At 40.0% G+C, this 24579-nt stretch overlaps 3 protein-coding genes across 3 annotated transcripts in view; 1 reads left to right on the top strand and 2 right to left on the bottom strand.

Moving 5' to 3' along the window:
* Positions 1–669, top strand: LOC122090745 (stigma-specific STIG1-like protein 1). Its single transcript, XM_042660446.1, has one exon. It carries the CDS (start codon positions 84–86, stop codon positions 537–539), a length of 456 nt encoding a protein of 151 aa, XP_042516380.1. The 5' UTR covers positions 1–83; the 3' UTR covers positions 540–669.
* A 2383-nt stretch (positions 670–3052) lies between these two features.
* Positions 3053–5353, bottom strand: LOC122092229. Its single transcript, XM_042662566.1, has 3 exons — positions 3857–5353; positions 3249–3556; positions 3053–3140 (listed from the first exon to the last, which is right to left on the bottom strand). The coding sequence occupies exons 1-3, from the start codon at positions 5351–5353 to the stop codon at positions 3053–3055; spliced, it is 1893 nt and encodes a 630-aa protein (XP_042518500.1).
* Positions 5354–10209: 4856 nt separating this feature from the next.
* LOC122092228 overlaps positions 10210–24579 on the bottom strand; it is a 16912-nt gene continuing 2542 nt past the window's right edge. The window contains exons 3-6 of the mRNA XM_042662565.1: positions 20767–20910; positions 19092–19188; positions 18934–19002; positions 10210–10835 (exon numbers count right to left, since the gene is read on the bottom strand). Of these exons, the coding sequence (XP_042518499.1) occupies positions 10261–10835; positions 18934–19002; positions 19092–19188; positions 20767–20910 (885 nt within the window). The 3' untranslated portion in view covers positions 10210–10260. The remainder of the gene's footprint in view (positions 10836–18933; positions 19003–19091; positions 19189–20766; positions 20911–24579) is intronic.

The following is a 24579-nucleotide window of genomic DNA, read 5'->3' as shown; positions in this document are numbered from 1 at the left end:
ATACCCTCGTCTCCCTCTTCCCTCTTCCCTCTTCCCTCTTCCCTCATTCTAATTTCTAATTCCTTCCACTCCCCTTACCAACCATGAAGTTGGTTAAGTTGTTCTTTGTTCTAGCAATAGCCATGGCCTTAATCATAGGCATCACAGCAGCAATGCCAAAGGAAGAAGAAGAAGCAGAAGTAGAAGTAGAAGATAATGGTGAACAACCATCATCTTCTTCATCTTCTCTGAGGGGAATGGGTAGGTTCCTGAAACAAAATTACAGCAGCAACCCTAGGCAGCAAATGACTTGTAACAAATATCCTAGGATATGTAGAGCTAAGGGTAGCCCTGGACCTGATTGCTGCAGCAAGAAATGTGTCAATGTGAAAACAGACAGACTCAATTGTGGGTTTTGTGGGAAGAAGTGCAAGTACAATGAGATATGTTGTGGGGGTAAATGTATCAACCCTTCCTCCAACAAGAAGCATTGTGGGCAATGCAACATCAAGTGCAAGAAAGGGTACTCCTGTGAACTGGGTATATGCAACTACGCTTAGAGAGAGAGAGAGAGAGAGAGTTATGTATGTTTGTGTATGTGTGTGTGTTTCACCATCATTCTTCTTATTCTTCTTCATCTATAGAGCCTTATAATTTGTATTTTTAGAGTGTAAAATAACAATAAAGGCAAGCCATCTACGACGTAGTGGCTTGGCCAAGTTCCTTAATGCATGGAGATGTATATGCCTATTTCTATTTAATAATATAAAAGGGTCCAAATTTATGACTATTTTTATTTCTTTTTGTTGGTCATCGTCCTTGATTGAGGTTATAGTGTTTCCTTTGTTTTTCAATGAACAAGTTCGCCTGCTTGAGCTCTCTTAAAAATAATTTATATTTCCCGGCTGAAATGGCCCAAGACAAATTTGATATTAGATTCTTAATCATCTTCTCTATCAAGAACTAGCCTTAGCAAAACCTTTTACTTCCGTTTTTCATTATTGTGGCTCCATTTGGTGAGCGTGGATGATTATGTTCTTGCACAAGAACAATCTTGTACACCTATCCCATTGCTACATTTTTTTTTTCGCTAGAAAGTCATTATATTAAAAAGGAAGAAAAAAGGAAGAAATTACAGAGCTACATCAAACTGAGAAATAGAGTGGATCAAAATTAAAATCGATTCCCTGACCCCCACCTTCGGCATTGCCATCAGCAGGGGAAAGAGAATCCCACTAATCAAATCTATAGTTTGGTCTGCCATCAGCATCTCTTCTGATGAAATCCTTAATGTTGGCAGGAAAGTCAACATTTATGGCTGATATCCCTGTCTTCGCCGCATCTCTAGCCAGGTAGTCGGCAATTGAGTTCGCTTCTCTGAAGTTGTGAGTTATTTTCCATGTTATACTCTCCAAATATGGCTGGAGGAATATCCATCTCTGTAACGCAAACCATGGAATTTTATTTTGCTGGATAGAGATTGCAACAGCACTAGAATCCGTCTCTACCCACAGACGTGGAAAGCCCATCTCCCTAGCACGCATCAGCCCCACCATTAGGCCTTCGATTTCAGCTTCGAAGACTCCCGAGACACCCATAAAAATTTTGTAGGATCCAAGAACGCCTCCCCTGTGATCACGAAAAATTCCTCCTGCACCTGCACGACCTGGGTTCCCCCTTGAGCTTCCATCAAAATTCAATTTAATCCAATTTGCCTCGGGTCTACACCAGAAAACCTCTAAGATTGCTTTTGGTGGAGATCGCTGAATCGGAATACCAAGCTTCCTGCAGCAAATGAGATCGGACATTGTCTTTACTTCACCTTTAGTGCTTGGCTTAGCAAACTGAATATCCTCTAGAATCATCTGCTTCAGGTATCTTGCCGGTCGTTCCTTGCCATCATGCCTTCTTATATTTCTTTCGCGCCAAATGTGATCAGCCACTGTTAGTAACCCCATGATCCATGCCTCTTTGCAGCAAACTGATTTCTGTTTTCTTCTCCACCATGTGAGGAAATCGGCCATGGTTCCAGCAGGCTGCCATTGCACATTGAAGCATCCACAAAAAAAGAGCCATATTTCTTCGGAGTAGGAGCATTGAAGGAAAATATGAGACGATGTCTCAGCCTCCATTCCACATAAGCTGCATTTAGAGACAAGGACTATGCCCCTCTTTTGAATAGCGTCATCTGTAGGGAGCTTGTCGTGCACCATTCTCCAACCAAAGATAGACACCCTGGGTTGCATCTTTTTACCCCAAATCAAAGAGAAAAATGGCACTTTCGGGTAACGAATCCTAATATCTTCCCAGGCAGAATTAGAATTGAAAATCCCATCAGATGATAGACTCCACAGGCACATATCTTCACAGGGATAAGATGGAATTTTAATGGTTCGAATTTTCTCAAAAATATCATGCAGCAAAGGGGAGATAACATTTGGCAATTTCCATTTAAAATTGTCAATGAAGTCACTGACCTTTCCCTTGCAGAGAAGACTTGACTCTCCCTCCAGGCCAACTAGCTCTAGGATGGATTTGCCGCCCAACCATTTATCTGACCAGAAATTTATGCTGTCCCCATTTCCAATCATCCAGGCTTCTTTGGTGGTCATGAAGTCCCACATCTTCCTAAAGCCTGGCCAAATCGATGAAGGCTTATAGGACTTTTTGAAGGAACCATCACCCCTCAAAAATCTCGCCCTTAAGAATTTGCATGCTAAGGAATTCTCATGCTTGACCCTCCAGACCATATTACAGAGCATGGCTTTGTTTATGTCTCTGAGCCTTCTCAGTCCCAAACCACCTTCCTCCTTAGGCCTGCAACAGAGATCCCATCTGACTGATATTTTTTTTGCGGTATCAATCTCACCTGTCCAGATAAAATTTCTCATCCACCTCTCCATTATTGCAATAAGGGATGAAGGCCACCAATATACAGCTGAACTATGGTTCATCATTCCCAAGATCACTGAGCGGACCAATTCCACTCGTCCAGCCATGGACAAAATCTTCCCTTTCCATCCTGCTAGACGCCCTTTGACTTTATCCAGAATGGGGATTAGCGACTCCTTTTTCAGCCTTCCCTTAAAGATCTCGACCCCAAATAGCGGGTGGGGAAGTTACAAATGGAGATACCAAGCTCTTCTGCAATGGCTTGCTTCCTAGAGGCAGGAACAGATCCCAAGAAAAGCTTGCTTTTGTCTAAATTTATTTTCTGGCCAGAGAAGCTTTGATATTTAGCGAGAAAATTATTGAGATTTTTAACATACCTGATGGAAGCATTAGAAAAGATAAAAACATCATCAGCAAAAAGAATATGTGTAGGGATAATCGCCCCACGCGGACCTGATAGAGCTTTAATGTTGTTATTGGCTAGGAGCTCAGATAAGCCTCTACAAAGAACCTCTTCAGCAATGATAAACAGCATAGGCGAGATTGGATCTCCTTGTCTCAGACCCTTCTCCACACCAAAGAATCCAACAGGGCCACCATTAAACAGAACTGAGATTCTGGCAGAAACAAGGATCTGATGGATCCAAGAGATCCATTTTTCAGAAAATCCAAATCTCCTCAGAACCTGAAAAATAAAATTCCAAGAGATGGTGTCGAACGCCTTCTGGATATCAATTTTTAAACCCATACCTCCACCTCTTGTGGATGCAAACATCATGTTTGCCAGCTCCGAGGCAAGTGATATGTTGGAATGAATGATCTTCCCTTTCTGGAAAGCCCCCTGCTCCTCAGAGATAATTTTTGGAAGAACACACGATAATCGCATAGCCAGAATCTTTGATATTATTTTGCATGAAAAATTTCCCATGCACAATGGCCTGAATTTGTCAAGGGATAGTGCTCCTTCAATTTTAGGAATCAAAACCAGGAAATTATTATTAATGCCGTAAGGCATGAACCCGGTTCTGAAAAACCATCTGATAGCATTGCACAAATCTGAAGATATGATGTCCCAACATGATTTATAAAAAGCTCCAGGAAATCCATCTGGACCAGGAGCACTATCTGGATCAAGATCCCACACCGCATTCTTAATCTCAGAGTCAGAGGGAATACCATCTAATTGACCTCTATCCCATTCTTCCAAAACATTAGGAATGCATTGCAATAAATCCATGTGATTGGTAAGGGGAGTACCTTTGTGAGAATGCTCATAATAACCCGCAACATATTCCTTGATCTGCTCTCTATCAGAGATCAGGGTCCCATCAACCATCTTCAGAGATTTAATGGAGTTCTTCATTCGCCGAATCTTCACTGAGATGTGAAAAAATTTTGAGCATCTATCTCCTTGATTCCTCCATCTAGAACGAGATTTTTCAGCCCATAATTTCTCATAATTTTGCAGGGCCTTCAGATATCTGGTCTTTGCATCAGCTTCTTTGGCATAAATTGAGTCATTTATCCCATCTCTGTCAATTTCAGTCTGGATCTCCTCCATGCATTTTTTTGCTTCCATCATCTCCAAATTAAAATTTGGAAAATTTTCTTTTGCCCAGGAACGCAGGAAGACCTTCAATCTTTTTAATTTTTGAGCCATAACCATCATTGGCGATCCAGGAATGTCAGTCACCCAGGAGGACTTAACTGCATTTAGATAACCCTCATGGTCTGCCCAGAACCTCTGGAAGCGAAAAGGACAGTTTTTTGGTCTTTCAGAGCCTTCAGACACCACCAAAATGGGAGTATGGTCAGACGCCACTCTCTGCAAGACAAATTGGTGACATTCTTGAAAATAAGAAATCCAGGCCTCATTGCAAAAGCTTCGATCGAGTACTGCAGAGACATGTCCCCTTCTCCTGTTATTAGTCCATGTGAATTTCCTTCCCTGCGAAGGAACTTGAATTAGTGAACAAGTATCCACCATTGCGCCAAAATCTCCCGCTGACCCAAGGTTGAAACTTCCAGGCCCCCTTTTTTCAGAAGAGAGAAGGGTGGCATTGAAATCTCCAAGAATCATCCAAGGAGTAGTCAGCCCAGGATGGGTTGCCACCAAGTCGGTCCACAATTCTCTTCTAGCAGCTCTTAGGCATTTGGCATGCACTACAGATAAGATGAAAGTTTCCTGAGCCCATTGCACAGAGACAGAGATTTGCTGCTCAGAAGATGATAGCACAACAGGCTTTGCTACACCTCTTCGCCAAATCAGCCATAGATTTGAGACTCCGCCTAGACGCTCGTTATGGATGAAATCAGGGTCAAAACCCAGTTTGTTGAAGAACAACGTAGGAAAGGCGTCAGAGGGAATCATAGGTTCGGCAATGCAAAGGAAATCAGGTCTTTTGTCCCTTAAAATATTCCTCAAAGCTAACCTTGCAGCAGCCTTCTTTATCCCTCTAATATTCCAATAGAGGGTTTTCATTTACTATTTTTTTGATGAGGCAATACGGCCAGACTTTCGCAAAGTCTGCTCTGTATTGGTCAGGTGTTTCCCCTTTCCCTGTCTTCCAGTAACCAGATCCAAAGCCTCCCTTTCGCAAAGAGTTTTGTCTATCTGCTCTACCTCCTTATGATTAACCACCACCGTGCCACCATTAATCTCAAGAGGGTTGAGTGACGAGATGACATTATTGTACCATTGCAGTGCTTGACGCTGACCATTCTCATGTTGCTCACCATGCCTAGACAGGGTCATCACCCGATCACCACTACCATGGTAAATGGAGCTTGAAGATTCCTTCTCTTGTATGGCCCTATGGGTGTTGTTCCCAGCCCCACAAGATGAAACAACATTTCTATAGGAACGTTGACCCATAAGAGACCCATTTCCACCAACCAACCCATTATCCGATCCATCCATAGAATCCGCCCCAGCATCCAAGTCATTCTCCCCATCATCCAAGTAATTCGTGTCAGCTAGATTATTTCTTTCCATATTCCCTTCTTCTTCTAATGGAAGGCATATTTGTATGTCTCCATTCAAATTATGCATAACTGATTTTCCATCAATGTTCCTTAAAGTGTGCGAGTCAAACATGGAAGGAGATCGTTCCTTCGAAAGTAAGGAAAATCTTTCCAAGTTAGACGCACCAGCCATCAGATTCTGCTCATTCCGGCGGCCACTGTTCTCATTCCGGTGACCATTGCTCTGGACGCCTTGCTCTTCATCAACATAGGTCGCCCCTGGAATAGTCTCTTTGCGCTGCGACTCCTTCCTGGTCTCTGCGTCCATTCTCACTCTACATACATGGACAGAATGTCCCATTTTTTTGCAGAAACCACATCTGATCAAGGCATCTTCATAAATAATATTTTGTTTGAACCAGAATGTTTCGTTAGTTCCTGGTTGCCTTCATTCTACCTGGATTTCTTCGAGTCTGGTAGCTCCAATCTCAACCTCAACCTGGACTCTCGCAAAAGCGCCCATTGCCGCAGATCGAGTTCGTCTGTCCAGTGCCACAGGTCTCCCTGATGCCTTGGCCATTGTTAGCAGAATCCTCTCGTGCCAGTATTCCAGTGGCAGGTCAGGAAATCTGATCCAAACCAACTTGGTTTTGACGTTCTTGGCATGAACATCAAAATCTGCCTTCCAAGGCTGGAATCTGATGATCTGCCCACAGACTCTTGTAAGACTTCGTCTCCACATGGCTGCCATGTCTCCTTCCCTTTCAAATTGTAGAAGAAAATACCCCTTCCCCATAGGAGCCATCTTCACTCCGCCTTTTAGATTCCAATTCTCCTTCGCCTCCTTTCGAATGTCATCCATTGAAAGGTATCTAAAGTTCGTCCTCCCGATCAATGCAAACCTGAACCGAAGCAGTCTTTCCTCATAGGCATCTTGTGGGATTATGATCTTGGTGTAGGCTCCAGCGTGAATAGGATCAGGTAAAGTTCCCACTTCCGGCAAGGCATGACCCACCACAGTAGAGTAGGATCGTCGCACCTTCTCCCTATTTTCATCTGCATCCTTGACCCGATCAACCTCTCCTTCCTCTACAGATCTAGAATCATTATTAGCAGAAGCCGATCTGGAAACCTTCCTTGGAAAATCTGGTTTCAGAAAATCAGTAATCAAAGCCTGTCTACCACGATCCGGGGGCCAGCCATCCTTTGGCTCATGTCCGATTCTAGTATCTTTACTCGACTCAGCCATCATCTTCTCCAAATTGGTGTTCTCAGGCGACGGTCGACGGTGATACCCCTGCCCAGATCTGTTTGGTAAACGCACAATGAAAAAAAAAAAAATGTGTATAATGGATTCTTGCTTGTGATGACATAATCCACAAATTGGATCAATGTCCTTCCATTTCACAAGGATGTCCTTTGTAGGAACTCCTTGGGTGAAGTTTGAGTTTCCATGTAACCCACCACCAATGACATTATAATAGTAAAGAGATAAGCATGCACACTTGTTTGATAATTCAGATCTGTTAGTAGTTGTATTAGTATATAAGAAATTAGCAGCCAATTTGCTAGTGAAAGCCTGTTTTAAAGAGTTTACAATGCCAAACATCTTGAGTGAGAGGACATTGGAATTTTCAAAATATGGGTGACAACATGGTGAGGGAGCATTGCAGATAATAAATTAAAACTCTAGGTATTATTAAAGATAAAATCACTTACTTGGTTAGGGAGGGAGGGACTGGTCGTGGGAGAAGGAGATCAGTGATAGAGCAACTATCTATGGTGGGCATCCAGTGATCATCCCAAAAAAGAGTAATTCTACCATTTTGAACCAATTTTTGGAGAGTAGGGAGAATACTTATAATGCTCCACCAAGAGATGGATCCAGTTCTTTTTAACGTGTCCTCATGGAAAATAGAATGCTTAGAAATTCTGATCTGCCAAGGAGAGGATCTTGACCCGTAGAGAACTTTTCAATTAATAAACGCCATCCCAACTTGAGGAGAAGGCATGGTTTTTAGTTTCAGACTTTCTGATACCTAAACCACCCAAAGACTTTGGTTTGCTGCTATCCAATGAGAAGAGATTTTTTTGAAGAATTTATGTCATCATTCCAGAAATGTAAATATACAGAATTCAATTTCCTTCACATCTATTTAAGGAGGGAAAATCGTGACATTAAATATGAAGGAATAGAGGAAAGCGCATATTGAATTAAGACAGATCGACCAGAAAAAAAAAAGCAGGTTTGCTTTCCATAGCCCAAACTTGTTTTTTTATTCTTTGGACAATGGGTAAATATTTTTTTTGTTCTTGATTTAAGATGAAACAAAGTTGTTCCCAAGTAATCGAATTGGACTTCACTTTTCACTGATGCTAAGGGTATGACACAAAGAAGTTCAAGCTCGCTGGTCAACATTGGAGCTAAAGCCACACCACTTTTCTCCAAGTTGATAGTAAGGCCTGAAAGGTCAGTAGTAAAGAGACCAAGGATGTATTTAATGGTTGATACATCCTCAATCGAAGCTTGGAAAAAAACGCAAAGTATCATCTACATAGAACAGATGAGGAAATTGCAAGGCGGGCTCCAGAATCACGACGACTTATTGCATTTGTGTACACTATAATATTAGGGAGAATGGTCTATACGCATTCTGTAGTGCATACTCTCTCATAGTCATGATACTTTCTCCTTATTAAGCATGTGAGCTTCATGTATATCCAACAATGTGTAAATCTTTTTTTCCTAATTTTATTGGGAAAATGAACTCTATCCAGAGGCGTGGGCCCTTCGTCAATGCCTTGGCCAATGAGAGTGCGCGTGGACATCAACTAGGAGGGGCGCAACAGTTACTTCACATCCCTATGTTTGGGCACATGGGTACTCTCCTGGACAAAGTATGCACTTCTAGTTTTATTTTACTTCAGTTGTGTTCAAAATAAAAACCACATAAAATTGAAATTTTTACCCCTATGATAAAATGCTAGGTTTTTTACTTTTACCATTTTTTTTTTTTAGAAAAAACCGAACCTTATGAATCAAACTAGATAATAACAATGGATAAGTATATTGTTGAATGAAAACAAAAAAAATATGATTACTCATCACTATATAGAGATACATGGTTTAGATTGGTTGAAGTTGAACCATGCACTTAGCCATTGTGCATGCAATTAGTTATGAATGATATAAATTTCAATGCATTACATTTAACTTAATATCATTTTGGTTGCAACTAATATTTTAAGGTGTAAATTGTGATATTAATTAATAAATTTGCAGCTATGGTTTTTTATATCAAACAAAGGTGAAGCAAAATTAAAGCCAATATTGACTATCACTATATAGACTTTATTGGTAAATGTAATAATTTGTATCTTGTTGCGGTAATTGTATTTCAAAATAAGATTACCCATTGATATGTTTAACTTCATTGGTGACATAAAAAAGAAAAAAAAAATTGTACTTCTAGTCAGAATTAAGGTTGATGTTTTGGACCGGTGTTGCCCCTTCATCCTCAAGGGAAAAAAATCCAAATCCATTCCACATACTTTTTGAAGGAGAAACAGGGAATTCAAACTCTCCGGACCCATCACAATTAGCTTTTGGTGGGTAAGAGTTTGTGCTTTCTTTCCAGTGAATGGGTTTATTTTGAGAGGTGATTTCCATATTTGATTGTATGTTTAACACACTTTATTTGTATTCTTAATAAATATGATGTTATCTTCAAAAAGCTTTTAGTAATTTTTCTTTTGTAATTTTGATTTAAGCTAATGGTTATGCACTTATGCTCTTATCCTTGTTGTTTCTGCTTGCAATAAATTCATTGTTATTAATTAAAAAAAAAAATCTCATGTATTGATATTAGGTAAAACCAATGAGCTTTTCATGTTTTAATTTTAAAATGTGAAGTAAATATTAAAATCTAAATTTAATGAAATTTTATTAATTTAATTTATCAATTTATTTTGTAGAATTATATGTTAATATGCAAGTTAACTATTACAATGTGAATAAATCATTGTCGTATGAGTGTTCGAATATGTTCCTAAGATAGGTGATAGAGTAGAAGAGATAAGTTTATGTCCCTATCATTTAGTTGATTCCTGCAAATTTTTTTGAAGGTCCTTCTAGGCATCACTATGCTAGTGAAATATAACATTTCACTATTTGCCTCTTGGATCCAATTCTATAGAAGACCCAACATATTTCTCAACCACCAAAATTTAGTCTAAATTAAGCAAGGAAATTAAGTTGCTTACATTAGTAAAATTATCAAAACAACATCAAATGGAGAAAACTAAATATAAAATAAAAAACGACATCTTTTATAATTTTGGCTACTTCCTCTATTAATTTTAAGCTGAAATTGCACTAATGAGATGATGTTATCTTGACGAAGAAAAGATTACAATTAATCTGCTTCACAAGTCAACATATGAAGCATGGTGAATGCAAATACACCACTGACCATCAATTTTCTCAAACACGTTTATTACATACTGTTTCCCCCAACTGCTGCCTTTGGTCTTAACCACTTCAATGCATTTGACATACCCAACGTCACCTTTGACATGAACTTGAACATCTTTTACCTCAATCTCAAGCGGGAATTCATAGTCTGCCCATACAAACTCCCAGCTTCCCATGACGAGATCGTAACCTGATATCCCACCCACACCAGGATGTACAACACACACATTATCCCCTTTTCCCCACAGGGCTCGCATGGCAGCCATGTCTCCTTTCCTGAACGAATTGTAAAACCGATTATTTGCTGCTAGCACAGAAGCCTTGCCGTCATCATGAAGAAGCCGGAGGCTATCCCTGATTTTTGCCGCTCGAGCATAGTTTTCTTCCTCAATGGCCATCTGCAGTTCTTGTTCTAATGTTTGTTCATCCAAGACAATGCTTTCACCGCTTAAAGCCCCCTCTGAATTTTCACCTTTAACATGGCAACATCTCCAAGAATGCAGGCGGGAAGGCAGGTGATGTGATCCTGTACTAAGTAAAAACATAACTAGAAGTCAGAACCATTTCACAAATGAATATAAGAACTCATAAATTAGAGACAACCAAAGAAAAAACTTGCACTTGAAGTAACTCATAACAGATCCAACATAAATATATCATATGATTCATAACTTTGATACTTTATTCCTCCCCACATCTAGTGGATTTCAAGGGACGACAAAACCCATGACATAAACCACTCGACATTTTCGCCAGAACTGGTAGAATCAACATTTAACATAAGAAACAAAAAATATGGTCCAACCCTGTTCAAGCAATCACTATCTAGTTCCATCGTAAAACTTTGTAAGGAATGAGAATCATAATTCGGTTCATGCTCATAACAATTCGATAAAAACAAAACAAAACAAAACAAAATGCTTTTAACAACTTGATATAAGAAAAAAAAGCTCACAACAAGAGCTACATGGATGCACCTCAACTCTTTGATTAAGTGGAATTGAAGAGAAAATAATATATGATGATCACGTTTGTTTCCTTAGCTAATATTTATACTTTCTCTGAGTCATTAGGTCTTTAAAATAGGAGTTCCATCATAGATTTTGGCTTAATTTTTGATAACCAAAATTATAAGCTTGTGATGAGCTAGAAGTCGAACTTCAACCACAAGTAATAGCTTTGCATGGTATTGTAGAAGGCAACAACAGCAATGGCGGCATTTTCTACTACCCTTAATTGATAAATCGAGACTAGTTCTTTGAGAGATGTCTGAGAGCCCTCTCACAGTCACAGGGGATGATCCAGGAGGTGGCTTCCCACCGGATAGGGGAAGGCAACTTCGGTTAACGGACTTTTGGAAGGCTCAACCTCCCATGGAGCAGGCGGTTTTGGATGGGGGAAAGGATCCTTCTTTTGCCGCAAATAAATCCTTCAACTCCATTGTTGGTTCTGATACCGAAGCTTCTGCAAAATTGACCGCCCCAGTTGATCAAATACCACACAAATCTTATGTGAATGTGGTAGGTTCAAACACACCGATGGTGGATGAACTACCCGACCCTGTTCATGCAGGGAATTCGACCAAGGTGATCATCCCCTAGGAGGCTTACAAGGATAGATTAATCAAATATCGATTTGCCCTGATTGGTAGAATCAATTTTCATTTTCTTTCCCTGGATGACGTTCGCAGAGAAGCCCATGACTTTTGGAAACTGAAAGGTAAAGTGAAGATACCCATGGGTAAGGGCTTCATGATCTTCCAATTTGAGTCTAAGCATGACATGGCCCAGATGTGGAAGAGAAGCCCTGTGAAGATTGGAGGTCAACTCGTTCGGTTTCAAAGATGGCGTTCAGATTTTAGCATCCATGAAAAATTGATCAATAAGGTCCTGGTTTGGGTGCGATTTCCAGATTTTCCTCTGGAATATTGGCATGAAAAGGTCTTATTGACAATGGCCAAGGCTGTAGGGAGGCCAGCTGGTCTCGATCAATGCACCAAGAACGTTATATACGGGAATTATGCTCGTGTTCTGGTGGAGATGGAAGTGGGATTTCCGAGGCTGGAGGAAATCCAAGTTGAACGCAAACAGCCTGGGACTCAAACTTTGTTCTGGTTCAAGCAGCAGTTGATCTACGAGGATTCATTGGGGAAATGTGGTTTCTGCAAAAAACTGGGGCACCAAGTTCATGCCTACCGAGAAAAGAAGGCCTATGACGAGCGGCTGAATGCTCGAGACAAGGCAGGGATACCAGGGGTGGTGTATGAAGAAGACAGAGTCAACTTGGGAATCCGGTTCGAATTATCACTTCTTTGGAAAGAATGGATCACGATCTTGTGAATTCAAATTCAAATCGTGTGAACACTGATGGAGTAGTGGCGGGCTCTTTTGTTCCTCTTAATTCTTTACCTCAGTTACCAAATGTGGAGGAAGGTGAGATTTTAATTGATTTGATTTCTCCCACTCACAATTCAATTATTCCTATTTCGGAAAATCTGGAAACAGCTCATGAGGGGGAGATATTAAATAAGGAAGCTCATGATAGTGAGGAGATACACTCTGAATCTTCTGATTCAGATAAGGAGGCGGTATCTTCTGATGATGAGGTGGGCTGGTCTGATGAGGAGTCTAGCTCTGAATCTGGGCCGAAATCAGACCATGATACAGTCAAGGAAGGAGAACTGAACCAGTTTGGTTCAGTTTCAACCACTGGTCCGTTGGAGTTTCAGCAGCAGGTGAGCAAGGCCATGGCACCCTCCTCTCAGGGTGGGGTGAGGGTTTCTGCTCGTCCTAAGAGGACAGGGGTGTCCCTAGGTAGTTCTCGAGGAGGTCTAGCCGGCAGGGGGGTCGTACAGCGACGAATAGGGAGTATACTACCCCATTGCAACTCCCTTTGAGCAGGAAGGAGATTGCTCGGATGGGGGTTCAAGCTGTCAACAAGGCGGTGGAGATGATTGAGAAAGGGACTGAGCAAGGTAGAAAAGGAAAAAGAAAAATAAAGTTGGTGGTCAGACCTTGAGGTCGGACAAGTCCGATGGAACAACTTTTTAATTATGCAGATTTTCTATTGGAATATCCGAGGTGTTCGAAAGGCAGCGGCTACTAGAGCATTGCATGTTTTTCTTCGTGATCACTCCCCTGATGTGGTGTGTATTGCAGAGCCCATGGTGGATTCAGTGTCTTTCCCTGCCTGTTTTTTTAATCGGCTGGGATTCATGGACGAAATTATTCATAATTCCCATCGTGACAAAGTGCCAAACCTCTGGGTAGTATGGAAAAATTCTCTTGCGAGGCCTATGATGGTGCATTCCTTGGAGCAAATGATTTTAGTTTCAATGCAATGGAATGGTCAGCAGGTATTGGTTTCTGTGATTCATGCATCATGTTTCAGGGCAGAGCGTAGGAATCTTTGCGTGGAGTTGGGCACTGTGGCTGCCCTGTCCCTTCCATGGGTTGCTCTAGGGGACTTTAATGCCACGTTGTATTCTTATGAGAAGAGGGGTCCTGGTAGATTCAATGTGGGTGCCGCGGTAGAGTTCCAGGCCATGGTGGATGCTTGTGATCTGATAAGCTCTCTGTCCCAGGGATCAAAATTTACCTGGACTAACAATAGATGTGGAGGACATGTGGCGGCAAGGCTTGACAAAAGTTTTTTCAATGCTCAATGGTTGGAAGTTTTTGGTGATTGTGGTCAGCAGGTGCTCCATAGATCAATTTTAGATCATGCTCCAATCCTTTTTTCATCGGCAGCGATTCCTAAGCCTCGAAATGCTCCTTTCGAATTTCATCATTTTTGGATGAAAGAGGAATCCATTGAGGACCTGGTGAGGGATGTGTGGTCTAGGGAGGTTAGGGGTGGTCCCATTGGTAGGCTGGCATATAAATTAAGGGCGGTGAAGAGTGCTCTAAAGGGGTGGGCAAGACAGAGTTTTCCTAACTTGGATGTAGCTCTTAAAGATGCTACTGAAGAAGTGGAGGAAGTCCAGAGAACTATCGACCAGGTAGGGATGTCTGATTATTTATACTCCAGAGAAGCAGAGGCGAAAACAAAGCTCTTGAAAGAAGTGGAGATGCACGAAAAACTTTGGGCTGAAAAGGCTTGCTGCAATTGGGCGAAACTTGGAGACCGTAACTCAAAGTTCTTTCACCTATCGGTTAAGGTGCGACGTATAAAAAATAGCATTCGCACTTTGAAAAAACAAGATGGTACAGTGGTCTCTGAGCCGTTGCAGATGGCAGAATATGTGTCGCTTTTTTTTGAAAATTTTCATAAAGTGGACCATTGCATAGATCATATGGAGCTGTTGCAAATGATTCCTAACGAGGTGAATAGGGAGGACTCTTCCATATTAGAAGAAATCCCTGCCAGAGAAGAGATTAAGAAGGTGGTATGGGGTTTGGGTCTAGATAGTTCTCTTGGCCCTGATGGGTTTCTAGGAGCTTTCTTCAAACAGTGTTGGGAGATAGTGGGTGACGATTTTTGTGGGGTTGTGATTGCTTTCTTCCGCTGTGGGAAGCTTCCGAATGGAGTAAATAATAGTTTTGTGACGCTAATTCCAAAGGTGGAGGGAGCGGTCTCTCTGGATAAATTTTGCCCCATCTATATGGCAAACTTTTTCTACAAAGTCCTATCAAAGATCATGGCTGAGAGCTTATCTTGCCTTCTCCCTCGATTGGTGTCAGATGAGCAAGGGGCGTTCCAAAAAGGTAAGATTATCTCATCAAATATTGGGTCAGCCTCTGAGCTTGACAATTTATTACATACATCTGTCAGAGGGGGTGGCATGGGTATTAAGATTGATGTGCAGAAGGCCTATGACACATTGTCATGGGATTTTCTTTTTGCGGTCTTGAAACGGTTTGGCTTCTCGGATGTGTGGTTGGCCTGGATTCACGAAATTTTGGTTTCTTCTAGAATTTCATTGTTATTGAATGGTGGTCAGGTGGGTTTCTTTGGAGTTGAGAAAGGTTTGAGACAAGGGGACCCGCTCTCCCCAATGCTTTTTATTTTGGCAGAAGAAGTGTTGTGCAGGGGTCTAAATGGTCTATTAAAGGAAGAAAAACTAAACGCGCTCCCTAGTCCTAGAGGTGCCACTGTTCCTAGTTATCTGCTTTTCACGGATGACATTTTTATCTTCATGAACGCAGCAGCGAAACATGTTCGATGTCTGATAGAGTTGCTACTTAAATACCAAGAATTTTCTGGCAAAAAATTCAGCTTGGAGAAGAGCAAGGGTTTTTTTTGGTAAAGTCGCCCCTCACAGGAGGGGGTATATATCAGATCTTCTCGGTATCCCAACTTGCTCTCTTTCGATGAGGTATCTTGGGGTTGAGATCTTCAAGGGCGCTGTCAAGAAGGATAGGATGCTTCCTCTTATGGATAAAATTAAATCTCGATTATAGGGATGGCGAGGCAAACTCCTTTCAATGGCAGGTCATGTAGAGCTCATACGGTCTGTGATCTCAGGTACGCCTATTCATAACTTCTCCATTTATTGGTGGCCTGAATCGGTGATTAAAACGGTGGAGCACTGGAGTAGGAATTTCCTATGGTCAGGGGATATTTACACAGTGAAGAAAATCACTGTGAAATGGGAAGAGGTGTGCCGGCCTAAGGAGGAAGGGGGTTTAGGTATCAGGCGATTGAGGGATGTGAACTGTACGGTGCTCAGCAAACTTGTGTGGCAAATGAAGCATGAAGGATCTGCTTTTAGTACCTTCTTGCGGGCTAGGTTTGTGAATGAAGGTGGAGACCTCAAGAAGGGTTATAAAGCATCTTCGGTGTTTAAAGGAATTGCGAAGATGTGAACTTTGTATCTCTATCTGAGCGTTGGACGGTGGGTACCGGTGAGGACATATTTTTTTGGCAGGATCGATGGATAGGGCCCCTGTCTATTGCTGAGCTCTCCTCCTTCCCTTTGTCTCATTTTTCTCATAGCATTTGCAGAGTGGCAGACTTTATTGGAGACGGTAAGTGGTGTTTTCCTCCTATTCAGTCTGAATTTTTACATGAGATATTCAAAGCTATAGGGAATATATCCTTGCCGCGGGGTCAAAAAGACCGATGCTGCTGGTCTCTATCCTCCTTAGGATCTTTCTCCACTAAATCGGCCCGGGAAGCACTAAGAAAGATTTCTCCTAAAGTGGGCTGGGAAAAAGTAGTGTGGAGCTCGGTTTTGATCCCCCGCCAATCAGTGTTTGGATGGAGACTTATCCATGGGAAGCGTCCTTGTGATGACAAGGTAAAAAGAAAAGGAGTGCCGCTCCCTTCTAGGTGCGAGGTGTGCAATAAGGCTGAGGAGTCTATAAATCATTTGTTCTTGGAATGTGATGGAGCTGTCTACATTTGGAGGGTGTTTGCTGAAGTCTTTGGATTTCATTGGCCCTATCAGGGGGAAGATTTTTCAGCGCATGTTTCATGGTGGACTCAAAAATCCAACGCCATTGGACTGTCTCAAATGTGGATGGCAGGCTTGACTCTAGTTCCATACTTTATTTGGATGGAAAGGAACTCAAGGAGATTTAGGGGACTACATCGATCTTATGGTCAAGTCTTTCATACAATAATGGAGGAGATTAGAAGACGTGGCCCAGGAAAGAGTGATAGAATTAAATCTTGCCAAGATTCTGAGAGATGCTTGAAGCTAAATATGGAGGTTCTAAGAAGGAAGATTAAAGGGGTGCGAGAAATTTTCTGGCTGCCTCCGATGGATGGTTGGTGGAAGCTAAATTGTGATGGCTCGTCCTTGGGTAATTCAGGGAATGCAGGAGCAGGTGGCATTATAAGGGACAACAAGTGCCAGATTGTATCGATTTATAGCTCATTTTTAGGAATAGCTTCGAATTTCCATGCTGAATTTCAAGCGTTAATTGAAGGAATTGAGAGAGAAAGAGAGATGAATTGTGCATCTCTGTGGATCGAATGTGATTCGGGTGCTATGGTGCTCATGGTTCAAAGGGGCTCGGTCCCGTGGTTTGTTTGGCAAAGGTGATCTTCCCTTATTTCTTATCTCAGTGGTATAAGATGGAAAATCACTCATTGTTATTGGGAGGCAAACCCTATAGTAGATTTCCTGGCGCAGACGACTGCTAAGAAGGAAGCGTCTTCATCAGTAGTGGCATGGCCTCTTGAGGTGCTTGAGTTCTTGGCTGAGGATACGATGGGCAGATCACGCTTCAGATTTTATTAGTGTTCAGTTTATTATTTTGGCCTAGCGCCTATCTTTTTGCTGATGGCAATGCTGTAGGTGAAGGTGGGTCCTAGGTTGTGTGTTAGTTGTTTTGTTTTTTTTTTTTTTTTTTTTTTGGATATTCTTATTATGGATCCTCTCTGTACAGTTTTTAATTTTTCCCATTTCGTCTCTTAATATACATGACCCTTTAGCGAAAAAAAAAAAGGTCTTTAAAATAAATAAATAGGTAGAAACCATGCTTCTTGGCAGTGTGACAGACTTAGTTCATGAACTCCAATTGGGCTAACAATAAATATTATTCAAACCTGCCACGGGGCAGAGGTTCTTCTTGGTGTGTTTTCCACCAAAGGTCAGTCTTCACATATCTCCCTTAATCTCTGCCAGATTTTGATTGGGAAATGAAGTGAAAGTCTACCGGCTAATCTTGGTAGGAAGAAAAATAAGTCATATATCATGGAATTATGAACTGTAAACCAATTGATCTCTCATAAAGTGATCAAGCATTCAACTCAAACAACAGAAGAAATGAGGAAAAACCATTAACAAGTATAGAAAAGATAATTCAGAAAGCGAGAAACTGGTTACTAGCATAGTTGTCAAGGCGTCCAAGACTCCAAGTGCCTTGAACCCCCCAACGGCTTGGTTCACCTAGATGCCAAATGACAACTATTGTTACTAGAGATCAAATAGGACTGTCAGATAACAAGAGAGGAATGCATATAAAGAAATTGCTAGGATAAGTCAAAGAGATAGGGAAAGAACACTTACTGGGTTTTACCCATAAACTAAGATGACCAGGCAAGCACCACAATCCTCCTCCACTGCCAGGAGAAATTGCTAGAACTCTGTTGTATTTGTGGTGCTTGGAGGAAAGTGGAGAATGATAACAGGGCAGCCCATGATTAATTGCAGATGAGCATGACATATTGTTGAGCTCCCAACAATCACAAATGCATAACTAGAAAATAAAAAACCTTGTTTAAATGTCCAAAAAACAACTAAAATAGAGAAGGGGGGGGGGGGGGGGAATGAAAACCTAACTTTTTTTCCCCCAAAGAGTAGGAAATTTTAAATTTTTAGGCAACAACATACAGAGGCAGAGAGTGATCAGTTTTTAATTGGCAAACATCACATCCAATACTCAAACAAACCATTTGCTATCAAACAGGAGTAAAGCATCATCAATAGACGTTCAACCAGTCTGTTATACATTATGGACCAATGACAAACAGCTACCAACAACGCCACGGACCAGAGTAATGAAATAAAACGGACAACCATATGCATTTTTAGACTGATGTTCCAATTAACAAAGAAAATTTAAATCTGAATGGTGGTCAGAACAGTTATGAGCTCAATATGGTTAAGATAAACGAATTGCAAAATTCTACATCCATATAAAGATGAAGGAACAACTCACAATGCTACTCACTTCGCAGACAGAAACGGCTCCAAGATTGGCACTTCAATCCCTTAAGAGCGAAGAATGTGATGTTGAACCCTAATTTCAGAACAGAAAACCAATCTTAGAGACAACCCAACAGAGACTCATGAAAGGTACTCAGAATGACAGCCATTAGAGCTCCAAACCAAGAACAAAAACGATAAATGCCCGTTTGAGTCTCTCTCTCTCATTTGGCAAACTCAACTGAGCTCTGTATTGCTGCAAGCTTATCGGAATATGTCTCTAAACCTCTGCCGAGCAAAACTATTGCTTGCTCCAATAACTCTTAACCAGCAGACAAAACAAGCAGCTGGCAGCCGTTTGATAACGTTTCAAAAAACACGTTGATAGTAGCCGTTTGATACCGTTTCTGGAAGTTGATAGTAGCCAGCTGCCAGCTGTGTTGGTCCCACGGAACGTGGGTAATGTTCTTGATTCGGATCCAACTAACTTAGGAAACTGTGAGCTACGGCCTGTTTGATAACGTTTCAAAAAACACGTTTCTGACGTTTCAGAAATAGAACAAATAGCATTTGATAAAACTATTTTGTTTTACTTGTTTTTAGAAATAGAAATAGAAATTTCTACTTATATATGGTTCAAGAAACGACTCGTGGCCATTCTTTCGCTGGTTACTATCAACTTCTAGAAACATGACTTATCAAACACCTTCAATTCCATTTCTGTTTCTAAAGAAAAATTTATGTTTCTATCATTTCTTGAAATAGAAACGGTAAAAACGTTATCAAATGGGCCCTACGTGTTACTAGGCAGATAGGGCATGACCATTTTCTTACATAAAATAAATAAAGGAAATCTTGAAAATAAAGGACAAATCCTGATAATGGTTGGCAAAGGGGAATGGAAACGAAATAGAGACTACGACCGCTTTGATGTTGTTTTTAGTATTTTTCTATTTTTTTTGGGTTCAGAAATGGAAAAACATCCTAAAATCATTTGATTTTTCTAATTTCGTTTCACTTGTTTTTCAAAAATAGAAATAGAAATTTATGCCTATTTTTGTGTTTAGAAACATGAATGGAGAAACAAGTCAGAAACGATTTTTCGAATTGCAAAAAGGTGTTTGATTTTTCTGTTTCTAGAAACATTTTCAATAGTGTAGCTGGGTTGAAGACATGAGTGAAGGCACAATGTTGTAGGCATATAACTCACGATTAAAGGCACGACATTGGAGTTGCAAGTATGCTTTATGGAGATGAGCTTCAGAAGGATGAAAGCAGTCTGGAACTGTGAGTTTCACACAACTAGTTTGGAGTTTTTGCTTCTGGATAACGAGAAGTTTCAACTATGGGTTGGGGTTGGGGTAGGTCGTGTGATGTATCGGTTTTTTCACAATTTTTGTTTCTTCATTCTTGTTTCTAGACACAAAAATAGACATAAATTTCTATTTATATTTCAAAAAACCAGTGAAACGAAAAAGAAAAATCATATAGTTTTTTGGGTTGCTTTTCCTTTTCTAGGCATAGAAAAATCAAACAGACCCTTTTTTCTGTTTTGAGAAACAAGTGGAGGGACAAAAATTGTGGAAAACCCAATATTTCACTCGACCTATCCCAACCCAACCCATTTTTGAAACTTCTCGCTATCTAGAAGTGGCGACTCCAACCTGGTTGTGCGAAGCTCACTATTCCAGACAACCTTCATCCTTATGAGGCTCATCTCCATGAAGCATACCTACAACTCCAACGTCGTGCCTTCACTCGTGAGTTGCATACATGCAACATTGTGCCCTCAGAAACAAACGGGCCCTTATTTTTCTGTTTCTAGAAACCAGTGGGAAGGACAAAATTTGTGAAAAACCTGATACTTAACTCGACCTACCCCAACCCCAACCCATTGTTGAAACTTCTCGCTATCTAGAAGTGGCGACTCCAACCTGGTTGTGAGAAGCTCACATTTTCGAATTGCCTTTATCCTTCTGAAACTCATTTCCACAAAGCATACCTGCAACTCCAAAAGTTGTGCTTTCACTTGTGAATTGCATACCTACAACGTTGTGCCTTCACCCGTGTCTTGAAACTGACTACACTGTTGAAAATATTTCAGGAAACAAAAAAGCACCTATTTGCCATTCCAAAAATCGTTTCTTAGCACATAAACGGAAAAAACCGTTTTTACAAATAGTGACACCTCAAGAAAAACATACTACTAGCCAAACTTATGTACATCAAGATACAATTAAAAATACAAGTCATCCTAGTTGGATGAATCAGACAACTTATCGCTGTCGAATGAATCAAAACCACCTAGAGCACGCATTATGCCTTTTCATTGAGGTGTTCCCGACCATATTATCTTAATGAATAACATATTTTATTGACACTTTGTAGAAAATTATGTTGAAACTTGAAAGACATAATAATGTTACGATTTATCATTATTTTTATATATAGACTAAGCAGTAATTTCTTTCTTTTTTAATATATTCTTGGCTGACCTTAAGCAAAAAAAAAAATCTAAGCAGTAATATGTAACACAAAGAAGAGAACTGAAAGATAATCAAATCTTCAATCAACCTGGAGTCTTTGTTCAGACTACTCCATTCTCATTTATCCAATGACAGACTTCAATATGTCTCAGGCCAAAACCCAACAACGGAAAAGCAAGATAATTTGAATTCCAAGTTGATGTATCATAGTGGCATGCCATGATCGCATAATTCCCTTTCTTCTTTGCTTGTATATCAATTGCATATACTTTTACTTTTGGTAAAATATGGCGATACTAGACTTGAAATATGAATGGCTGGCAATGACGTAAGGCTGGTGATTCAGAAAGATTTCCATATATATATATATATATATATATGAGTTTCACAGCTCCAATTGTAATATTTTCATAAGATCCTTCAAAGCTTTCAGTTTTCCATACACTTATATAGTGTCCTAATTCTTCGACAACAAAATTTATATCCTCGACGGAAGTTGCACAAGTTCTCTTCTCACCTCGAATGGGGCTTTTCTCACATGTTTCAAGGGTGTCTTGAATATATTCATCCATGTTTGATTCTTCTTCCACACCAAAAAGCTTTTTCAATTTCTCAATTTGGGCAAAGGAAAATGAGATTTTTGATGCTAAAGATCACGGAAAAAATGATTTATATGACATTGGGTCCCTTAGATAGGGATGGATATGAAATCTCCCTCTTTTACATTGATTTTCGAAAATACGGCATCCACCTTGGCTGGCAACCGAAAGGGCTGATCCACTTGGATAGTAATATTTTAGTTTGGATTCATTCCATGGGCTAGTGGTGGCAAGGTTGAGTTGTCTTCTTCACAGTAGATTTATAGAATAAGCAATGTTAGCTTTCATAAACACTGCCTCTTGATGGGGGTTTAATGAAGAAGCCTTTGCAGTTAACCAATGTGGAGGAGTAGAAGACCAGTATCCTCTTCCCGACATTGAATGAAGTGTGTTGACCAATATGCTCTTTGCAGCCAATCACTAATGGAATACAAATTGTGGAGAGAACCCAACCACTGGTGTTATCCCTACAATTAGACAATAGTTACCCCTAGATCCATCATCAAATAATTGATGCTTTTCATTCGAAATAGTTGCAAAGTAGAAAACTCAATCATGCGGGTTTTGTGAGGAGATAATATTCCCTTTTGTCATGGTTCAATTTTCGTCTGTGAATCTTCCACCGTGCTTCAAAGGCAATGCGTGAGGGAATTTGATGCAAGCAAGGCTAATGACGAAAGGGATGTTTCCCCTATCGTTGGAAGTTTGAAGGAATTGTTGTTATTGAGCTGATCTCACTTTGTCAAATAATTTTTAAAATATTAATAAAATATAGATTCTGTTTGGTTGTAAGAGGAATTAAAGGAAAGAGAAGTGAAATTTTCATACTTAAAAAAGAAATGTTTGTAACTATCATCACATATTGACCATGTCATTAACTTCAAATTATTCCATATTTAATTATTAAATTTCACTTCGATTGCATCTAAAGCCCTTGGCTATAATATATAAAATTGTATCTTAACATGGGATCAACCCGCATCACAGAAAGTTGATAGAGAAGTCCTAATGAGGAGGGTGGGAATCCGGAAAATCCAGAAATAGAGCACATAGTGTGGCGGCTTCGGATGAAAAACATTTTTTTCCTTGAAAGAACTACTCCCTCGAATAGGCTGCCTGCCGGGCATGGAAATTTTAATTTGTTATTGGGTTCGAAGCTAGGTTGCCAATCAGAAGTAGCAAAAAATGATTGTTTTTTATGAATTCTGAGAAAAGTATTTGAAGCGAGTCCTCTATTCCCATCTGCCTCTATCCATGGAGAAGATTTTATGAGATAAGCTTTATGTGTTTTGATGGGTGGTGAGACCTTTGATCGAGCTTCGAGCATGAGTAGGTAGACAGCTAGGGGGCTGGGAAGGAATGGGGATCTTTTCTTTTTTGCTTCGCATCAGATGAGATGATGATATTTGTAGGTCAGGGGGAGGTGTGCCTTTGCTATAATATGTAAAATAAAAATTACATATTACATGATTTTTACATGGTTTCTATTTAAGTACGAAATTTTAACTTCCCTTCCGTTTAAATATCTTATGCAACCAAACACAACCGTAAGGAAAAGTCAAATTGGTCTTGATCAATTTGCTTTATCTGGTAAAAGGGTCCAATACAACTAATTTAGTTTTTGCCACATGGACTGTGATGTGATAATGCCAATTATTGCATAATGGAGTACTGTTTGGACTTTGGATCAATCACTTGTTAAATTTAGTAGCCAAATTGAATCATACTCCCAATTTTTTTTGAAACTTTTCCTTCTATTTGTAGTTATTTATTTGTTTTCATTATTTCCGCAAAAAATTTACTTTCTAATATACATTCAAAGCCTTATTTTGCCAATTGGTCAAATCCAACTAAGGGTGTCAAATCGGAACCAAAACTGAAAACCAAATCCAGATCTGGACCGAATACCCTGAACCAAATCTAACCCATTATAATATGGTTAAATCCTGGATCTGAAAAAAGTATTTATAATTCGGTTCAGTCCGAATCTGGATTTATGCCAAGAACCGACAGTACTAACTGAAATCGAACCGGATAACTTAGTGTCCACTTTTTCCTCTTTAACTAAAAACTTGACGTTACTTATATGGAAACTCGATATATTCAATCACCTAAATGATAAATCATCTTATAGAGTTTTAATTATATTCCAACTCTAAAACCCTCTTTTCTTTTTTTTTTTTAGTTTTTGTTGCATTGGACTCATGAATCATGAGTTAAACAATCTATTAAATTGTAACTCTTCAAGTTTGAAGTATTATGTTCTTCCTCTTCTCTGTATATTGTGTTTTAAAGTAGTGAAATTAACGATATTAGAAGTCCAATAGATGATTGATAGCTCATGAATTTTTTTTTTTTTCATTCTTTTGTTGGGGAAGACCAATAACATAGTGAATAAACATTTATATTTTGTCTTCTGAATAGCAGCTGCATAAGAAAATCGAATTTGAAACTGGATAGTGTAACCAAATAAGAACCGAATACAAAATCCAAATAGGAACATTCCGGATTGGGTTCATCCCTCTAGTAATCGAATGGGCCGGGTTGTAGACATGAAAAAGTGAGAACTCAACGGGACCCTACCTC

This window comes from Macadamia integrifolia, chromosome 10 (genome assembly GCF_013358625.1).
Source record: "Macadamia integrifolia cultivar HAES 741 chromosome 10, SCU_Mint_v3, whole genome shotgun sequence".
In the NCBI taxonomy this organism is placed as follows: domain Eukaryota; kingdom Viridiplantae; phylum Streptophyta; class Magnoliopsida; order Proteales; family Proteaceae; genus Macadamia; species Macadamia integrifolia.
This window is presented reverse-complemented; position numbering and strand designations above follow the sequence as displayed.